The sequence below is a fragment of the Mustelus asterias genome, chromosome 16, assembly GCF_964213995.1.
Source record: "Mustelus asterias chromosome 16, sMusAst1.hap1.1, whole genome shotgun sequence".
Classification (NCBI taxonomy): domain Eukaryota; kingdom Metazoa; phylum Chordata; class Chondrichthyes; order Carcharhiniformes; family Triakidae; genus Mustelus; species Mustelus asterias.
Window position 1 is genome coordinate 75915806 of NC_135816.1, and position 21298 is coordinate 75937103.

Below are 21298 nucleotides of genomic sequence, written 5' to 3' on the forward strand. Positions count from 1 at the left end.
AAACTTGCAGAATGGGCAATTGGAATGTCAACTTGAACATAGGTAAATATATAGCAGAATCCCTACAGTATAAAAAGAGGCCATTCAGCCCATTGACACACTGAAACAGCATCCCACCCAGGCCCTCCATTCCACCTTATCCCTGTAACCCCACACATTTACTTTGGCTAATCCACCTAACCTACACATCTTTGGACTGAGAGGAAAGTGGAGCACCAGGAGGAAATACTCACAGATGAGGAGAATGTGCAAACTCCACACAGGCAGTCACTCAATATCCAAATCAAACCCAAATTCCAGGCATTGTGAGGCAACAGTGCTAACCACTCTGCCACTGTGCTGTGCCATACTGGTAGGAAATAAGGCAGAATAAGGAGACCAGGTACATATTAGGAGAGGGGGAAAAGAGTCTAATTCAGGAAGCCCAGGAGTCCATGTTTTCCCACATACTGTAGGAACAAGGTTGCTGAAGATTCTGACAGCAATGAAGGTTAAGCTTTGGGGGACGAAGAGGAAGCCTTCTTACTCTTTTAGCTTCACAAGTAATGCTGCACCTTTTCCCTGAAGCTGTCCTCGGCTTCCTGCTGTGGCAACGTCCCCAAGGCCCAGGAAACCCAGTGCAGGTTTAAACTACGGAGACAAAAACAGAAAATGTTGGAAAATCTCAACAGGTGCGTCACCTAGACTCGAAATGTTGGCTCTAGTCTTTCCCCATAGATGTTCTCAGACCTGCTGAGATTTTCTAGCATTTTCTGTTTTTGTCTCAGATTCTAGCAACCCCATCCACGTATTTTGCTTTTATTTTAAACTACTGAATTCTGATAAAAGGCCATTAGCCCGAAACGTTAATTGTTCCTCTCTCCACAAGTATTTTCAGCACTTATGCCACATTTCTAGCATCCATACCAATTTGCCTGTCCAGGACACCAGGGATAACTCCCTGAAACAATGATGGAATCCTTTACATTCGCTAGAGAGGTGGATGGAGCCTGGGTTTACTATCCAAAGGCTGAGACCTGCGATAGGGTAATACTCCCTCAGTCCTGCCCTGGTTTTTATGCGAGGTCCTGGAGTGTGTTGGATGACTCAGTGTATCACTCACTCAGGTTGCTTTAAACCTCCATCAACAGGCTGTCATATTAGAACTACATCAACCTCAGAAATTGTCTCACTTGCCCTCCCTACAAAGAGAAAAGACAGTAACTGTGACCATAGAGCTGACAAACAATACTAACACCACTAACTGAGTGAATAATTCCACTACAGTCTACACTAAAATACCAAACCACTGTGTGGAGCTTGACTCAGTCTCTCCAAACAAACAGCTCCTGCTTCACAAACCACATGTTAACGGTTCATAGCTGCTCCCCACGTGAGGGCTCAGGTTCAGCGGGCTGCTAGGCCCCACTTCCGGCATCCTCTGCAGGCGCTGGCCCGTCACGTGGCCTGTAATTGACAACTGGGGGCGGGGCCCAGCGGAGGAGACGGCTCAGCGAAGGGGCGGGGCTGACTGAAGGGGCGCGGTGGAGCGGCTTTGGATGGAAGTTCTGGGCTGAGTGGAAGGGGCGGAGCTGGGGGCGGGGCCTGTGCGAGGAAACATGCCTGGGGTGCGGGGCCAAACGGAGCAGAGGGGACTCAGTGCAGAGACGAGGCTGCGTGGACGCGGAGACGTGAGGGGCGGGGCTCGAGGGTGAGGGGGCGGGGACTGAGGGGGGGAGGGGAGGGGCTTGAGTGGAAGCGCGGGCCTGTGAAAGGGGCGGGGCCGCGTTTCGGGTATATAAAGCGGACAACACGGGGCCATCGGCCCAGAAGGAGACCAAGATGGCGGATTGCGATATAGAGAGTGCAGCGCCCGTGAGGCCGCAGAGCTTCTTGTTCGGTAAGAGCTGGGACTGAGGATTGGGCTCCAGGGGGAAGGGAAATTATGTCTAACGGGAGCTGGGCATCTGCTGCCAGGGATGAGTCCCTCGGCAAAGGCTCAGGCCCCGGCTCCCGGTGCGGAGCCGCCGCCGCCACGTGGAGATGGAGCCACGTGTTGCGGTAGCAGCCTCGGATCCCCGGCCTCAGGCACCGGGAGGATGGCAGAGGGAGCTGGAGGAGACTCACAGAGATAGCGGCAGGGAGAATGGATTTGTGCTGGCTATGATTGTGGAAATTTGCAGTGGATTGGAATTTAACAACAAATTTCAATCCATCGTGAAGAAAGGAGAGAACAAAGAGAGCAATTAGTCTGACAACTGAAAAATACTGGCCTCTTGTTTAAAACACTTTGTAATCATGCTCTGATTAAACAAAGTCTACGTGGTTTTACAGAAGGCATGCCTGGTTGGCAATTTTGTCTTGATTTTTGTTTTGAAGATCTAGTTACTAAAATAGAACTGATGAAATTAGAGTTTCAAAATGCATTCGAGAAGGTGTTGCACAAAACATTATTGCTCAGAATTGGGTTTCCTGGATGGGGATAATGGGCTATTAGGTCTGAGGATGGGCTAGCGGATAGAAAACAAGCAAACTGGGTTGAAGGGCTGTAACAAGTGGAATACTGCAAGCATGTCGGCCTCAGCAAGGAATTCGTTAAGTAAATGGTATGTTAGATTTTATGACGAGGGAATTGGAATGGAAGAGTCAAGAAGTCTTACCACAATTAGAAGGCAGTGCTAACACCGCATATCTGTACTGTATGAGGTTTTGGTCTCCACATTACACCTATATTTAAATTGGAGTTAGTGCAACACCACTTGGAGTACTGTGCTCAGTTCTGGTCGCCTCACTATAGGAAGGATGTGGAAAAGATTGAAAGGGTGCAGAGGAGATTTACAAGGATGTTGGCCTGGATTGAGTGGCATGCCTTATGAGGATAGGCTGAGGGAGCTCGGTCTTTTCTCCTTGGAGAGACGAAGTATGAGAGGAGACCTAAGAGAGGTGTATAAGATGTTGAGAGGCATAGATCGGGTGGACTCCCAGAGGCTTCTTCCCAGGGTGGAAATGTCTGCTACGAGAGGACACAGGTTTAAGGTGCTGGGGGGTAGGTACAGTGGAGATGTTAGGGGTAAGTTTTTCACAGAGGTGGTCGCCGCCAGCTACCCAATGCAACTGGGGGGACCTGTACTAGGTGAATTGCTGCTGTCTCGGTGATGCAGAGTTACTTTTCCTTTTCTGCTTGTGATGGTTTGCAACATTATATGTGTTCATATCATGGCTCTGTTCAATGAGTGACATTTCTCTCCAGGATGTGAGCTGAAGGCGGGTGAGAAAGAATACAAGATGGAAGTTGATGATGATGAGTCTGAGCATCAGCTTTCTCTGAGAACGGTGAGTGTGTTTGTCACCTTTTTCATATTACTGACCAGCTGCAGAAAATGTTGACAGCACTTTACCGAATAAAGACTTGCCGTGAACCCAAGAGCCTTTTCTAATGCCACGGCAGAATTTCTGATCACAGCAGAAGGTTTTAACCAACTTAATGGGCAGATTCTTCCTAAAATTCATGTAATGGCTGCAAATCTGCGTGCTGATGATGGGGGCGTGTGGAGGCTACAAAGCAGCACGTACAGGAATTGTACAGGTGGTCACTTAGTGAATGTAAATTTACGTTTATTTATTAGTGTCATAAGTAGGCTTGCATTAACACAGCAATGAAGTTATTGTGAAAATCCCCCTAGTCGCCACATTCCGGTGTCTGTTCAAGTACAGAGGGAGAATTTAGCATGGCCAATTCACCTAACCAGCTTGTCTTTCGTACTGTGGGAGGAAACTGGAGCACCTGGAAGAAACCCATGTAGACACGGGGAGAATGTGCAGACTCCGCACAGGCAGTCACCCAAGCTAGGAATCAAACCCGGGTCCCTGGCACAGTGAGGCGGCAGTGCTAACCACTGCCACTGTGCTGCTCCATGTAATGAGGGAATTTAATATTTTGACTATATATCCCTCATTTTCAGATATTTATATTATTGGTGCGTAAGGATATGTGTTATACATTCAAAGTTTTGAATAATTGGTGAATTTCGATTGTTGGCCAAAACTTGTCCTTATTTTCAGTTTAAAAAAAAATCTTCCATGGAATGTGGGTCTAGCTGGCAAGGCCACTATTTGTTGCCCATCACTAATTGCCATTGCTTTGCTCGACCGTTTCAGAGTCGACCACATTGTGGTGTAGGCCAGACAATATATTGGGATGGCAGATTTCCTTCCATAAATTATTCCATAAAATATTGGTGAATTTATGACAATCGATGTGACATTATTAAGACTAGCTTTATATTTCAGAATTGCAGTAGCTGTAGTCAGATTTGAACCTGTGTCCCCAGGGAATTGGCTCTGGTCTCTGTATTACTACTCTGGTGATATTAGCACAACATCTCTCTCTCCCCAAACATTTATCCCACAGGGCACTGAAGTGAATGTCAGTTTGGATTTTGATCTACATGTTAAACCCAAGTACAGTTTGATATGATTGATTGCATTTTGCAATTTCTAATGTGACAGCTTCTTAAACTCTATTCATGGGATTGATTTTTTCCAGGTTTGCCTTGGTGTTGGTGCAAGTGATGACTTGCATCTGATCGAAGCAGAAGGCTTAAATGCTGAAGGCAAAAACATGAAGATCACTTTGGCAGCTCTGAAGTTGTCAGTACAGCCGACGGTGAGTATCCACTTTATGCGTCAAAGATAGATTGGGGAACTCTGGGAAAGACTTGTGATGGTTATAATTTGGGTCAGTGCTAGATATTTTATATCAGGCTCTTTGAAATCTTAACTGTTTGCAATATTAATTTGGCTGTCTGTTCTAAAAGAGAGAACTTGCATTTATATATCGCCTTTTGAAACATAGAATAATTGAATTCCTGCAGTGTAGAAGGAGGCCTTTCGGGTTGTAGAGTCTGCACCAACTCTACGACAGAATATCTTACCCAAGCCCACCATGCCCTATTCCCTTTGGCCCATGCATTTACCCTGCTAATCCCTCTAACCTAGACATCTTGAGACACTGAGGGGCAATTTGGCATGGCCAATCCACCTTGCCTGCACATCTTTGGATTGTGGAAGAAAACCCACACAGACACGGAGAATGTGTAAACTCCACAGTCACACAAGGCTGGAATCGAACCCGGGTCCCTGGTATTGTGAGGCAGCAGTGCTAACCATGTGCCACCATGCATCAGGATATTATAAATCTCATTACAGATCGGTGACTATCTTGGAATATAGGTAGTCTTGTAAGATAGGAAACATGATTCAGAGTCTTAAACAGGAATGCAATGCACTATATTGCACCCAAAAGATATTTGATATTCTGTAGTTAACATTCTGGAGACATTAATTGAGCATGTTTCCAGCAGCCATGCTGTACTCCTTGATTTTCAGTTCGTTGCAGGTTAAGATCAGGCTACAAATGTCTCTGAGCTGGAATTCGACATTTTCTGTTCGACAGCCAGTCATCAAAGTTGCTCCCTGTTCTCCACTAATACTGCCTGACCTGCAGGATTTCCAACATCCACAGTACACTGTTTGGCTCCCTGTTGAGCTTTATTTTTAATTTGTCATGCTTTAGTGAGGTGTTACTTATGTTCATGTTGATCGGTCACTTGGACACAATATTGAGGAACCTCTTTCACATTTAAGTTTTAATAAATATTTTTTAATGTTTATTTGTTAGTGTCACAAGTAGGCTTACATTTAGCACTGCAATGAAGTTACTATGCCCATTAATTTGCATTGATTAAGCAGTTAAGAACTGATCAGTGATTTAACATCTATTGGTAAAGCTCCTATACTAAAGGCTAACAAACCCTTGATGCCCAGCTGGGAGCTGAGTAAAAATTCACATCCAACCAACTTGTCAAAGTGCAACTCGAAAGACGTATCCTGAACTGTGATTCATTCTGTTGTGGTATTGGCCAGAAATGGCCTATAGACTGTTACATGGATAACAGATTGAATGGTCCGAACAGCTTAAAACATAAATTGTGCAGGGATTCTCTGGTGTTGCTGGGTTTACATGACAGAAACATTTTCTTGGTAATCGTTACTTTTCTGTTTTATGCAGGTTAGTTTGGGAGGATTTGAAATCACACCACCTGTGACATTCCGACTCAAATCTGGAGCAGGTCCTGTGCATATCAGTGGCCAGCACCTCATCGGTAAGTGAGCGCAAGGGATTAGCTGTTGGACAAGGGTGTGTGAGGAGTGGAGTATCAGAGTGCAGCCAAATAATTGATCTCACATTTAGATTTAAAGTGCTAAAAAATTGAGGGGACAGGGAGTGAGATAATTCAAATCTGGGCCATCATCTTGTTGGAAGCACTTGGGGAATGTCTGAAGACAAAGATGTATTTAATGTTTCTGTTCTAAGACACAGTTAGCAGCATTGTTTGATTTGATTTATTATTGTCACATGTATTATGTAGTGAAAAGTATTGTTTCTTGCGCGCTATACAGACAAAACATACTGTTCGTAGAGAAGGAAACGAGAGAGTGCAGAATGTAATGTTACAGTCATAGCTAGAGTGTAGAGAAAGATCAACTTAATGCAAGATAAGTCCATTCAAAAGTCTGACGGCAGCAGAGAAGCAGCTGTTCTTGAGTCAGTTGGTACGGGACCTCAGACTTTTGTATCTTTTTCCCGAAGGAAGAAGGTGGAAGAGAAAATGTCCGGGGTGTGTGGGGTCCTTAATTATGCTGGCTGCTTTGTCGAGGCAGCGGGAAGTGTAGACAGAGTCAATGGATAGGAGGCTGGTTTGTGTGATGGATTGGGCTACGTTCACTACCTTTTGTAGTTCCTTGCAGTGTTGGGCAGAGCAGGAGCCATACCAAGCTGTGATACAACCAGAAAGAATGCTTTCTATGCTGCATCTGTAAAAGTTGGTGAGAGTCGTAGCTGACATACCAAATTTCCTTAGTCTTCTGAGAAAGTAGAAGTGTTGGTGGGCTTTCTTAACTATAGTGTCGGCACGGGGGAAAGAGGACAGGTTGTTGGTGATCTGGACATCTAAAAACCTGAAACTCTCAACCCTTTCTACTTTGTCCCTGTTGATGTAGACAGGGGCATGTTTTCCACTATGCTTCCTGAAGTCAATGACAATTTCCTATCTGATACTGTTGATTGGAAGCAGTGTGCCCAGTATTTATGCAAACGTGGAAACTGATTTCCAGGCTGGTATTTTTATGAACTAAAGGGTTGACCTTATTTTGGATTAAACACCGATCGCTATATTTCCAATACATCTCAGTATTAAGATAAGGATTCCTTTTGCTTGTATTGAACAGGTTTTCTGAAGGTGATTGATATTGGGGAATAGGTAGACACATTCCATACCTTCCATCTCTGCCCTTATTGTAGAAAGGTTTCTTGTGCAGGTCTGGGGCAGTCAGGAGACTTTGAGGTGAAGATCGTGGTGACTTCAGTTCCTTTCATTTTGTGTTTTTAAGCATTGGATGATGAGGATTTGGACTCGGATGATGAGGATTTGGAATCTGATGATGAAAATGACAGCATGCTGAAGAATGCCACACCAAAACCAGCAATAAAGCGACCAGCTGTTGGGCCATCCAAAGTAATGCAGGTAAGTGCATTCACTGTGCAGCAGAGAATGGTGGCAAATTTACCCGTCACTATTCTGACAAAGCAGATCACTCCCCTGTTTTTTCCAGCACAGCTTGATTGTTTCAGTTTGACTTGTATTTGAGAACTTGACCGGATTGAAAGCAGTGTTAGCCTGCATTTTGTCTGCTGGACATGGGGGAATTCAAATCTCTGAGTAGTGTAAACTCGGTATGTCTTTTGCATCTGTGGGTAGAGAAGATTTGTACAGAAGTGTTACCTGCCCAGATAAAAATATTTCCAGAGAAGTGCGTTTGCTTCCTTGTCAGGTTTTCCTGCCCCCACCACGTCCCTCTCCCCTCCCCCTCTCATGCATTACAGTGTCAGTGATAAATATTAGTGTTACCAACCTAAAACATCTCATTTTGATCAACAGAAAAAAATGAAAGTGGAAGACGACGATGATGAGTGAGTGTTATGATTTTTTTATGTGGCCTCATTGGGAAGTATTGTCATGTCTATGGCAAAGTTTTTGATCTGTCTTGTTCCTGACAGGAACTGACAGCAGCACTGGGGGCAGCTGAAATAAGAACTGAGTAGCAAAAGTTAAACTGAAGAGTTTAGTAAGGAATTACCTTCTTTCCGAATATTAATGTTTATCTGCTACAGTATTTTTAACAGAATTTTTTAGTTACATCTGTTCCATATTGATCATAGGATATAGCTGAAGGTCTTGACATTGAAAGCTTTGCTTAATATCAATGACGCAGATACTCCAAGGCAAAGGTTTGCGACAGACATGTCAGACAGCAAGCGGTGTTCAGACATGGGAATGTATCCAGTGTTAAGAGCTGTACAATGCACCTCACTAAAGGAGTTTCTTTCTTCTAGGGAGGAGGATGATGAAGATGAGGAGAGCATAGCCCCAGCAAAAAAGGTATAGCTGGTAAACCACATTTACAGAATACTAAAAGCTGTGACCTGTGGAGACTGCACTGACATCAGTGAACCAGATAGGTTTTACGACAATTAACAATGGTTTCGCAGTCATTATTAAACTTTTATTCCAGATTTATTTCTTTTGAATTCAAATTTCAGCATCTGCTGTGATTTTAAACCCAGGTCCCCAAGCATTACCCTGAATCTCTGGATTACTAGTCCAGCAACAATATCATTGTGCCACCACCTTCCCCCTGTTAACTTTGACTGTTAAAGCATATAATTTATGGAAGGGTAGCCAACCAGACCATTTTCAAAAGAGCGATAGAAATGTGGAACTATCCCACAAAAAGCAGTTGATGTGAGCTCAATTCATTTTAAATCTAAAAATCAATTAGCTTTTTGCTAGACAAGATTATTGTGTGATAACAATGACCGCATTGAATTGTAGAACAGACTGACGGTGCTGAATGGCCCACTCATATTCCTGAGTCAGGATCCAGTTGGGAAACTGGACAAAGATATTGTGAAGTTGGACTTAGGATGTGGTCAGGAACTCTCACTTGGGTGCCACAAAGTGACCGATTCTAGGTGTATTATAACAACCTGCATTCGTATAGCATCTTGATATTAAAATAAGCTTTCAAGGCATTTCACAGGGGCATAATTTGACAAAAGCTGACATGGACCCATGGAATGAGCTATTGTGAAAGGATGGAGGTGGGCTGGAGTTTGTCACTGGTTTTCAAAGGTGAGACAGACTAAGGGGTTCATGGAGGGTGTTGCACAGCATGGGGCCTCAATGACGATAGTGGTGAGATGAGGGATGCTGAAGAATTGAGTTGGAGATTGTCAGGTAGTCGGAAAGTAAGCAAGCTACAGGATTTCAGGTTTAATAAGATTAAGTAACTACCTGAAACCTCTGAGATTCATGCTGTTATTTTTTCAATCGTGTTTGCATCCTCTGCAGAAAACTCCCCTCAAGGTTGCCCCTGGATCAAAGGGGACTCCCAATCAAAATGGCAAAACGCCCACTAAATCCACACCAGCTAACAAACCGCCAAAGGTTAGTGACTTTTACCCAGTCGTTTGCAGTGATGCTTCTTCCGTTCAACTTGTCTAACAGAGAGGTCAGATAGTGTTCTGTTGGGTGATGCTTGCAAGTGAATTTCAGGCAGAATTTAGTTGCATCTCAGCTGCTGCTTTACATTGACTTATAGCACAAATTTACAGAGTTTTGTGTATAAGTAGCTTTGTGGAGCTAAAAGAGCAGATCAACAGCTGGGAATTCTGTGGTGAGTTGCTCAGCTCCGGTCTCCTGAAAGCTTGTTCCACCATCTATAAGGTACAAGTCAGGTATGTGATGGAATACACTCCACTTCCAGCAACTCACCAAGGCTGCTTAGACAGTACTTTACAAACCAGTGAGCTCTACCATCTCGAAGGACAAGAGCAGCAGATGTATGGGAACACCATCAGCTGCAACTTGCACGCCATCCTGACTTGGAAATATATCACTGTTCCTTCACTGTTGCTGGATCAAAATCCTGGAACTCCCTCCCCAACAGCACTGTAGGTGTATCTCCATTACACAGATTAGCAATTCAAGAAGGTGGCTCAAGGGCAACTAAGAATGGGCAACAAATACTGGCCTAGTCAGCTGACATCCACATACCACGAAGAAATGTTCACATTAAATGAGGTGTTTGAGTCCCAGGTCCAAAGATCACTGCCTAGTTTTTTATAAGGTAGAGTAATGGTGAAACTACCTTTACATGTGATTGGGGGAATTGAATTTCTTAGCTGCAATGTTCTGAGGCATTTTGACCATTTGCTGCCTTTTCCATGTTCAATCTGGGTGTGTGGTAAATGGTGGTGTTTTTCTTGGCAGTGCTGTGCTGACTGTTTGCTATCTCTTTCAGACGCCACAATCCAGCAGTAAACCCAAGACACCCAAAACCCCAAAGAGCTCCCTGAACGTTGAAGAAATCAGGGCCAAGTTGAAGACTTCAGTGGAGAAAGTGAGTAGAGAGAAAGCTGTACCAATTCAAGCACTGGCATATATAATCAGCTTCAAATGGGGAATCCAATCTTGTGAAACAGAAAATGTATAATACCGAAAGCATTAGAAGGCACGAGTCTGATCTGCTTTGTGTTTGACATTAATTTCAAGGATAACTGGCTCTTTAAGGTTGAGTTTTGCATTAATGTCCAGCATAGTGACCATTCCTCATTATCCTGGAGACTGACTGCATTACAGCTCGATCCTAGTACCTTCATGTACTCTGTGTGGATTAATACTGTGTTCGTTCCCTTGATTTGTGAAATGTTTGAGCAGTAGAATTCTCCCAATTCTATTACTGGGATCAGCTAGAAGCTCAGAATAGAATCCCAAATGTTCAAAATTGAGGAGTTTGATACAAATGCATAGTGGGAAATGTTCAATTGGTGGGTTCAGTAAGTAATTGTCAATAGAATCAATAGGGTGAGTAGAATTTTTGCAGCGCGTTAAGATGCGGAATACACTGCCTCGGCCATAGAGCATTTGCAGAGTTATAGGGAAAGTGCACTAAGTGACATGGACTGAATGGTGTTCTGTAAGATTCAGGATCCTACGTTATAATCGCTTCTGTTTAATCATATCACTCATTAAACACAAGGGTCCAGAGTGGGGAGTAACTGTTCATTCCAGAAGTTCAGGTTCACTATTGTAGGTGTGCTGAACGTCATGCTGCATCTCTTCTTCACAGGGTGGTCTGCCCAAAATGGAGTCGAAGTTTGTAAACTACCTTAAACATGGCTTCAGGATAGAGGACCCAAAGGTGAGTGCTTGTTTTAGTATTGTTCATTATTTTTTTCAGACTGCCAAGATATTAACCGTGTAGCCAGCTTCTTGTTGTAGTTTGTTACTTGTTTCTCAGCTATTGTGTCAATTTGACCGTTTTGATTGTGAATGCAGCTCTGATCCCAGTCCACTGGAGTTACCTATTGCTGCTTATTGTTGGGGTAAATGTGTGAAGTCTGGCAGGAGCATTGCTCATAACCCATAGAATCCTGACAAGTCCGGAAAAACACACTGCTGGGAATACTCGGCTGTTCAGGCAGCATCTGTGCAGAGAAAAGCCAGCTAATGTTCCAGGGCCTGTGAGTTTGCATCAGAACTGAGGAAAGTTAGAAAAATAATTAGTTTTCAGCAAGTGAGCATGAGCTTCTAAGTGGCCAAGATTGGGCCGAGTGAGAGTATTGTCCTGTATTAGCAGCTGCTGGGTGGGGTTTCATTGCTTTGTAATCAAATGGAGACATTTGCAGAATGGATGTGTAAATTGTCACTGAGTAGATGGAGAAATGATTTGGAAGGGGTTGTATGTTCATATTCACAGAAGTAGCAGTTTGGGTTAATTCCAGAAAGATAGCGAGATAAGGTTCAAAGTGTCAAGTTATATAAAACTATAAATTAGAAAGTACTGTTAACACTTCTGGTTTCAATATTAGAAAATGATGAGGCCCTGGATAAGGTGGAAAATATATTGGCATGGATGATATCGAGAAGTTTTAATTATCAAGAAAGTTCAAATAGGCTGGGGCGTCTTTCTGGAGGAAGAAAAGATTGTGGGTAACCTGATGTGGGTTTTTGACATTAATGTTCAGATTCTACCCTGTGAAGTGGCATTGAATAACAGATGTATATCAGGAAGGTAGGTATGCTGGAGGGAGAAAGGAACAAAGATTTGATTAAGAATGAGAGAAGGTGGAAGGCTGTGGAATATAAACACCTGCGTAGACCTGTTGGAGTGTATGATTTGTTTCTGTGCTGCAGTATTCTCCAAGATATTAACTATATTTCTGTTTTCTAGATCATCAAAGAGCTTTGGGCATGGAGACAAACCGTGGAAGGGAAGTAGAGGATCTGTAGGAAGGAAAGTAGAGAGAAGAGTTTTATCTGCAGGAATCTGTTTACATGCATCTGTCATTTTAAATAAACCAGTTTGTTTTACAATGCTGTCTGTTGCACTCCAATGCTTTCTGCTCCTATGGAGATCAGTAAACATGGGATAATGGGTGAAGGTGATTTTGGTGTGAGTTAGGATCCAGCAGCAGAGCTTTGAACTGAAGTTGATAGGGTGGAAGATGGGAGACAAAGAGCATTAGAATAGTTGAATCTGGAATAACAAGAGCATGGCTGAGGTTTTCGGCCCCAGTTAGACAGCCTGCAATGTTATAGAGTTGGAAGTAGATGGTTTTGCTGGTGACAAATTAAAGGGTTTGGCAACTCATTGAGGTCTCTAGTGGCCAGGGAGAGGGCTGGGATTCACTGACGAGGTCTAGGAAATTTTAAGTTCATAAGATATAGGACCTGAATTAGGCCATTCAGCCCATTGTGTTCCCTCCACCATTCGATCATGGCTGTTATGTTCCTCATTCCCATTTTCCTGCTTTTTCCCCATAACCCTTAAACCCATTACCAATTAAAAATCTGTCTTAACTCCTTAAATTTACTTGCTGTCCCAGCATCCACTGCACTTTGGGGTAGTGAATTCCACAGATTCAGAACCCTTGTGGGCGGCATGGTGGCACAGTGGTTAGCACTGCTGCTTCACAGTGCCAGGCACCGGGTTCAATTCCCGGTTCGGGTCACTGTCTGTATGAAATCTGCACGTTATCCCTATGTCTGCGTGGGTTTCCTCCTGGTGTTCCTGTTTCCTCCCACATGCTGAAAGACATGCTGCTTAGATGCATTGACCCGAACAGGTGCTGGACTGTGGCAACTAGGGGAATTTCACAATAACTTCATTGTAGTGTTAATGTAAGCCTTACTTGTGACTAATAAATAAACTTTAACTTACTTTAGGAGAAGTAGTTTCTCCTCAACTCTGTTTTAAATTTGCTACCCCTTATCCTAAGGCAATGACCTCTTGTCCTAGAATGCCCCACCAGAGGAAGCATCCTCTGCATGTCTACTTTATCCATACCTTGCATCACCTTTCAGATCAGCCATGATCTTATTGAATGGCGGAGCAGGCTTGAGGGGCTAGATGGCCTACTCCTGCTCCTCTTTCTTACGTTCTTATTATCTTGTACCTCTATTTGATCTCCCCTCATCTAAATTCCTGAGAGTATAAGCCTAAACTGTTCAATCTCTCTTCATACGACAAACCCCTCATCTCTGGAATCAACTGAGTGAACCTCCTCTGAACTACCTCCAATGTCACTACATCTTTCCTCAAATACGGGGACCAAAACTACAATACTCCAGGTGCAGTCTCACCAATGCCTTGTATAGTTGCAACAGTACTTCCTTAACTTTATATTCTACTCCTTTAGTTATAAATGCCAACATTCCATTCATTCCATTCCAGTCCAAAGATGTGTGGGTTAGGTTGATTGGCCAAGCTACATTGCCCCTTAGCGTCCCGGGATGCATAGATTAGAGGGATTAGCGGGTAAATATGAGGGTTAGAGGGATTAGTGGGTAAATATGTAGGGATACAGGGATAGGGCCTGGGTGGGATTGTGGTCGGTGCAGACTCGATGGGCCTATTGACCTCTTTCTGCACTGTAGGGGTTCTATGGTTCTATGATCCACTTTCTTTCTTATCTACATTATCTACATGCTAATTTTCTGTGACTCATGAGCGAGGACACGCAGCTCCCTCTGCACTGGAGCACCCTGAAGTCTCCCCATTTAGATCATGAGTTGCATTCCCATTTTTCTGACCAAAATGCATGATCTTTCCTCATTGCAACTTACTGTCCTGCCTATTTTTGTCATCTGCAAATTTGGCTATAGAGCCTTCTATTCCTGTATCCAAGTCATTAATATAGATTGTAAATAGCTGGGGGCCCAAGGACCTAACCCTGTGGCACCCCACTAGTTCTTGCCATCCAGAAAAAAAAACATTTATCCTGACTCTCTTCTGTCCATCAGCCAGTCACCTATCCAAGCTAATAAATTACCCCAATCCCATGTGTTCTAACCTTGTGAATTATCCTTTTGTGCGGCACCTTATCAAATGCTTCCAGAAGTCCCCTCATCTAAATGGTACGATAAATGGCAGAACCATAAAGGGTGTAGATACGCAGAGGGACCTGGGTGTGCAAGTCCACAGATCCTTGAAGGTGACGTCACAGGTGGAGAAGGTGGTGAAGAAGGCATATGGCATGTTTGCCTTTATAGGATGGGGCATAGAGTATAGGAGTTGGGGTCTGATGTTGCAGATGTATAGAACGTTGGTTCGGCCGCATTTGGAATACTGCGTCCAGTTCTGGTCACCACACTACCAGAAGGACGTGGAGGCTTTGGAGAGAGTACAGAGGAGGTTTACCAGGATGTTGCCTGGTATGGAGGGGCTTAGTTATGAGGAGAGATTGGGTAAACGGGTTGTTCTCCCTGGAAAGACGGAGGATGAGGGGAGACTTGATAGAGGTGTATAAAATTATGAAAGGCATAGATAGGGTAAACGGTGGGAAGCTTTTCCCCAGGTCGGTGGTGACGTTCACGAGGGGTCATAGGTTCAAGGTGAAGGGGGGGAGGTTTAACAAAGATATCAGAAGGACATATTTTACACAGAGGGTGGTGGGGGCCTGGAATGCGCTGCCAGGCAAGGTGGTGGAGGCGGACACACTGGGAACGTTTAAGACTTATCGAGACAGCCATATGAACGGAGTGGGAATGGAGGGATACAAAAGAATGGTCTAGTTTGGACCAGGGAGCGGCACGGGCTTGGAGGGCCGAAGGGCCTGTTCCTGTGCTGTTTTGTTCTTTGTCCAGATATACTACATCTACAGGATCCACTTTGCTTGTTACATCCTCGAAGAACTCTAGTAAATTAGTCAAACATGACTTGCCTTTCATAAAACCATGCTGACTCTGATGGATAGTGTTTTGACTTTCCAAATGTCCTGTTATTGCTTCCTTAATTGATTCTAACACTTTCCCAACAACAGATGTTAAACTAACTGGTCTGTAATTTCCCACATTTTTGCCTCCCTCCCTTTTTGAATGAAGGCATTATATTAGCATTTTTCCAATCCATTGAAACCTTGCCCATGTCCAGGGAATTTTGGAATATTATAACCAAGGTCATGTTTGAAGGGAACTGCAATTATGGAGATTTTAATCTCCATGATGGTCACCTCAGCACCTCACTATACCGCAAGCCCACAGATAACCTCACGATGCTCCACTTCTCCAGCTTCCACCCTAAACACGTTAAAGAAGCCATCCCCTACGGACAAGCTCTCTGTATACACAGGATCTGCTCGGATGAGGAGGATCGCAACAGACACCTCCAGATGCTGAAAGATGCCCTCATAAGAACAGGATATGGCGCTCGACTCATTGATCGACAGTTCCAACGCGCCACAGCGAAAAACCGCACTGACCTCAGAAGACAAACATGGGACACGGTGAACAGAGTACCCTTTGTCGTCCAGTACTTCCCCGGAGCGGAGAAGCTACGGCATCTCCTCCGGAGCCTTCAACATGTCATTGATGAAGACGAACGTCTTGCCAAGGCCATCCCCGCACCCCCACTTCCTGCCTTCAAACAACCGCACAACCTCAAACAGATCATTGTCCGCAGCAAACTACCCAGCCTTCAGGAGTACAGTGACCACGACACCACACAACCCTGCCACAGCAACCTCTGCAAGACGTGCCGGATCATCAACACAGATGCCATCATCTCACGTGAGAACACCATCCACCAAGTACACGGTACATACTCTTGCAACACGGCCAAAGTTGTCTACCTGATACGCTGCAGGAAAGGATGTCCCGAGGCATGGTACATTAGGGAAACCATGCAGACGCTACAACAACGGATGAATGAACACCACTCGACAATCACCAGACAAGGCTGTTCTCTTCCTGTTGGGGAGCACTTCAGCGGTCACGGGCATTCGGCCTCTGATCTTTGCGTAAGCGTTCTCCAAGGCGGCCTTCACTACACACGACAGCGCAGAGTCGCTGAGCAGAGACTGACAGCCAAGTTCCGCACACATGAGGACGGCCTAAACCGGGATCTTGGGTTCATGTCACACTATCTGTAACCCCCACAGCTTGTCTGGACTTGCAGAATCTCACTGGCTGTCCTGTCTGGAGACGATATACATCTCTTTAACCTGTGCTTAATGCTCCCTCCATTCACATTGTACCTTTAGGACTTGATTATCTGTAAAGACTGCATTCCAATCATTCTGTAAATTGAGTTTGTGTCTCTATGCCCTGTTTGTGAGCATTTCTCCACTCCACCTGACGAAGGGGCAGTACTCACGAAAGCTAGTGGCATTTGCTACCAAATAAACCTGTTGGACTTTAACCTGGTGTTGTTAAACTTCTTACTGATTTTAATCTACACATTGATTGGACAAACCAAACCGCCAAGGTTAGCACAGAAGAAGAATTTGTGGAGGGTGTCAGCGATTACTTTTTAGAGCAGTATGTTGTGGAACCTACCTGGGAACGGGCTACTTTAGATTTGTTTAATGTAGTGAAGAGGAATTAATAAAGGATCTTGTGGTTCAGGATCCTCTCGAGGTTAATGATCACAGTATGATAGAATTCCAGATACAGTTTGAGGGTGAATGCCATAGGTTCATAACAAGCGTCTTCAACTTAAACAAGGGCAATTATAATGTTATGAGGGAGATGATGCCTAAGGTGAACTAAGATACAGATCAGTAGATGAGTAGTGGCAGATATTTAACCAGCTGGTCCAAAATGCTTAGCATGAGTTTATCCCAATCAGAGAGATTCCACAAGAGAGATAAAATCCATGGTTTAACAAAGGAGGTCAAGGATAATGTTAAATAGAAAAGCAGCATAAACAAAATCATAGAAACCCTACAGTGCAGAAGGAGGCCATTCGGCCCATCGAGTCTGCACCGACCACAATCCCACCCAGGCCCTACCCCCACATATTTACCCCGCTAAGCCCTCTAACCTACGCATCTCAGGATTCTAAGGGGCAATTTTTAACCTGGCCAATCAACCTAACCCGCACATCTTTGGACTGTGGGAGGAAACCGGAGCACCCGGAGGAAACCCACGCAGACACGAGGAGAATGTGCAAACTCCACACAGACAGTGACCCGAGCCGGGAATCGAACCCGGGACCCTGGAGCTGTGAAGCAGCAGTGCTAACCACTGCGCTACCATGCCGCCCAAATGACAAGGGATACTGATAGATCAGAGGACTGGGAAGTTTATAGGATCCATCAACAAAAGACTTGTAAGGGAGAAAATGAATTTTGAGCCAACTTGCATGCAGCATAAAAACAGTTTCCATGGATATATAAATAGGAAATGAGCAGCTAAGGTAAATGTGGGACCGTTATTGAACAAGGTGGGTGAATTGACAACAGCAAACAAAGAAATGGCAGATATGTCAAATACACTTTTTTGCATCAGTTTTCATCATGGATGACATTGCAAATAACCCGAAGCTATCAGATGGGCTGATTTCAAACAACATGGTCGAATTTACAAAAATCCCAATTATAAGGGATAGAGTTAAATCCAAGGTGCTAAAGGCAGAAAGTTACCAGGACGAGCTGAACTTTATGCTGGGATTTTCATGGAAGTGACTGCAAAGGTAGTGGAACAATTGGTTGAAACGTTTTGTAACTAGTTAAATTCCAGGATGGTATGAGGAGATTGGAAAACAGGCAATGTTCAAAAAAGGGAGAAAGGCAGGGAACTATGCCTGTTTAACATCTTTATTGGCAAGATTGTGATTTCAATAATCCCAAAGGAAATAGCTATAATTTAGGAAAGCTGAATATAATCAAACCTCGTCACCTAAGGCATTTTATTCATATGTTAGGAACAAAAGAGTTGTCAGGGAAAAAGTCGGACCTCTCGGGGACAAAGGAGGGGAATTATGCTTAGAACCCAAGGGAATAGGGGACATCCTAAATGAATACTTTGCATCGGTATTCACAAAGGAGTGGGACTTGTTGACTGGGAGTGTCTCAGAGGGAGGTGTTGACCCATTAGAGAGAATCTCCATTACAAGGGAGGAAGTGTTAAGTTTTTTAGGTAACACTAAAATTGACAAATCCCCAGGGCCTGATGGCATCTATCCTAGACTGCTCAGGGAGACAAGAGATCTAATTGCTGGGCCTCTGACGGAAATCTTTGTCTCTTCGTTGGACACAGGTGAGGTCCCTGAGGATTGGAGGATAGCGAATGTGGTACCGTTATTTAAGAAGGGTAGCAGGGATAACCCGGGTAATTATAGGCCAGTGAGCTTGACGTCCATGGTAGGGAAGTTGTTGGAGAAGATTCTTAGAGACAGGATGTATGCGCATTTAGAACGGAGCAATCTCATTAATGACAGACAGCATTGTTTTGTAAGAGGGAGGTCATGCCTTACAAATTTGGTGGAGTTTTTTGAGGAAGTGACGAAAACGGTTAACGAAGGAAGGGCCGTGGATGTTGTCTATATGGATTTCAGTAAGGCATTTGACAAAGTCCCTCATGGCAGGTTGGTTAAGAAGGTTAAGGCTCAGGGGATACAAGGAGAGGTGGCTAGACGGGTAGAAAACTGGCTTGGCCACAGGAGACAGAGGGTAGCAGTCGAAAGGTCTTTTTCCGGCTGGAGGTCTGTGACCAGTGGTGTTCCGCAGGGCTCTGTACTGGGACCTCTGCTATTTGTGATATATATAAATGATTTGGAAGAAGGTCTAACTGGTGTTATCAGCAAGTTTGCGGATGACACGAAGATGGCTGGACTTGCGGATAGCGATGAACATTGTCGGACAATACAGCAGGATATAGATTGGCTGGAAAATTGGGCGGAGAACTGGCAGATGGAATTTAACCCAGATAAATGCGAAATGATGCATTTTGGAAGAACTAATGTAGGGAGGAGTTATACAATAAATGGCAGAGCCATCAAGAGTATAGAAACACAGAGGGACCTAGGTGTGCAAGTCCACAAATCCTTGAAGGTGGCAGCACAGGTGGAGAAGGCATATGGTATGCTTGCCTTTATAGGACGGGGTATAGAGTATAAAAGCTGGAGTCTGATGATGCAGCTGTATAGAACGCTGGTTAGACCACATTTGGAGTACTGCGTCCAGCTCTGGTCACCGCACTACCAGAAGGACGTGGAGGCTTTAGAGAGAGTGCAGAGAAGGTTTACCAGGATGTTGCCTGGTATGGAGGGTCTTAGCTATGAGGAGAGATTGGGTAAACTGGGCTTGTTCTCCCTGGAAAGACGGAGAATGAGGGGAGACCTAATAGAGGTGTACAAAATTATGAATGGTATAGATAGGGTGAACAGTGGAAAGCTTTTTCCCAGGTCGGAGGTGACGATCACGAGGGGTCACGAGCTCAAGGTGAGAGGGACGAGGTATAACTCAGATATCAGAGGGACGTTTTTTACACAGAGAGTGGTGGGGGCCTGGAATGCGCTGCCAAGTAGGGTGGTGGAGGCAGACACGCTGGCATCGTTTAAGACTTACCTGGATAGTCACATGAGCAGTCTGGGAATGGAAACATAGAAAAACTACAGCACAAAACAGGCCCTTTGGCCCCACAAGTTGTGCCGAACATGTCCCTACCTTTTAGGCCTACCTATAACCCTCCATCCTATTAAGTCCCATGTACTCATCCAGGAGTCTCTTAAAAGACCCTATTGAGTTTGCCTCCACCACCACTGACGGCAGCCGATTCCACTCGCCCACCACCCTCTGTGTGAAAAACTTCCCCCTAACATTTCCCCTGTACCTACACCCCAGCACCTTAAACCTGTGTCCTCTCGTAGCAGCCATTTCAGCCCTGGGAAAAAGCCTCTGAGAGTCCACCCGATCTATGCCTCTCAACATCTTATATACCTCTATTAGGGCTCCTCTCATCCTACGTCTCTCCAAGGAGAAAAGACCGAGCTCCCTCAGCCTATCCTCATAAGGCATGCCACTCAATCCAGGCAACATCCTTGTAAATCGCCTCTGCACCCTTTCAATCTTTTCCACATCCTTCCTGTAATGAGGCGACCAGAACTGAGCACAGTACTCCAGGTGGGGTCTGACGAGGGTGTTATATAGCAGCATCATTATCCCCAGACTCCTAAACTCAGTCCCCCGATTGATAAAGGCCAGCACACCATACGCCTTCTTAACCACCTCCTCCACCTGCAGGGCCGATTTTAGAGTCCTATGGACCCGGACCCCAAGGTCCTTCTGACCCTCTACAGTACTAAGAGTCTTTCCCTTTATATTGTACTCCTTCATCCCATTTGACCTGCCAAAATGGACCACTACGCATTTATCTGGGTTGAAGTCCATCTGCCACTTTTCCGCCCAGTCTTGCATCCTATCTTCTGACATGTAACTATCCACAAAGATTCCAGCACAACCTCTTTGTTAAAGTCCACATACTCAATCTTTTCAGTCCACCACAAGCCCACAGTACATCCACCCATGTCCTTCTCCTCTGTGAAAACCGAGGCAAAATACTCATTAAGCATCTCTGCCATTTCTACTGGTTCTGTTCTGATTTTCCCGCCTTCACCTTTTATAGGCCCTATTCCTTCACGTCTCATCCTTTTACTCTTCACATATTTATAGAACGCCTTAGGGTTTTCCTTAATTCTACTTGCCAAGGCCTTCTCGTGACCCCTTCTGGCTCTCCTAATTTCCTTCTTTAGTCCCTTCCTACAAGCCGTATACTCATCTAGATCCCTATCTTCACCAAGCTCTCTGAACCTTTTGTACGCTTTCCTTTTCTTCTTGACTAGGTCCCGCACAGCTTTCGTGCACCACGGTTCCTTTAACCTACCAACTCCTCCCTGTCTGCTCGGAACATTG

The 21298-nt window shown here is 44.6% G+C and overlaps 1 protein-coding gene across 1 annotated transcript; it reads left to right on the top strand.

Annotated features, from left to right (window-relative positions):
* The first annotated feature begins 1715 nt into the window (after positions 1-1715).
* On the top strand, positions 1716-12479 carry LOC144505257 (nucleophosmin-like). Its single transcript, XM_078231301.1, has 11 exons — positions 1716-1879; positions 3230-3312; positions 4526-4645; positions 6050-6143; positions 7432-7565; positions 7980-8011; positions 8435-8480; positions 9453-9548; positions 10405-10503; positions 11233-11304; positions 12337-12479. The coding sequence occupies exons 1-11, from the start codon at positions 1822-1824 to the stop codon at positions 12382-12384; spliced, it is 882 nt and encodes a 293-aa protein (XP_078087427.1). The 5' UTR covers positions 1716-1821; the 3' UTR covers positions 12385-12479.
* The last annotated feature ends 8819 nt before the right edge of the window (positions 12480-21298 follow it).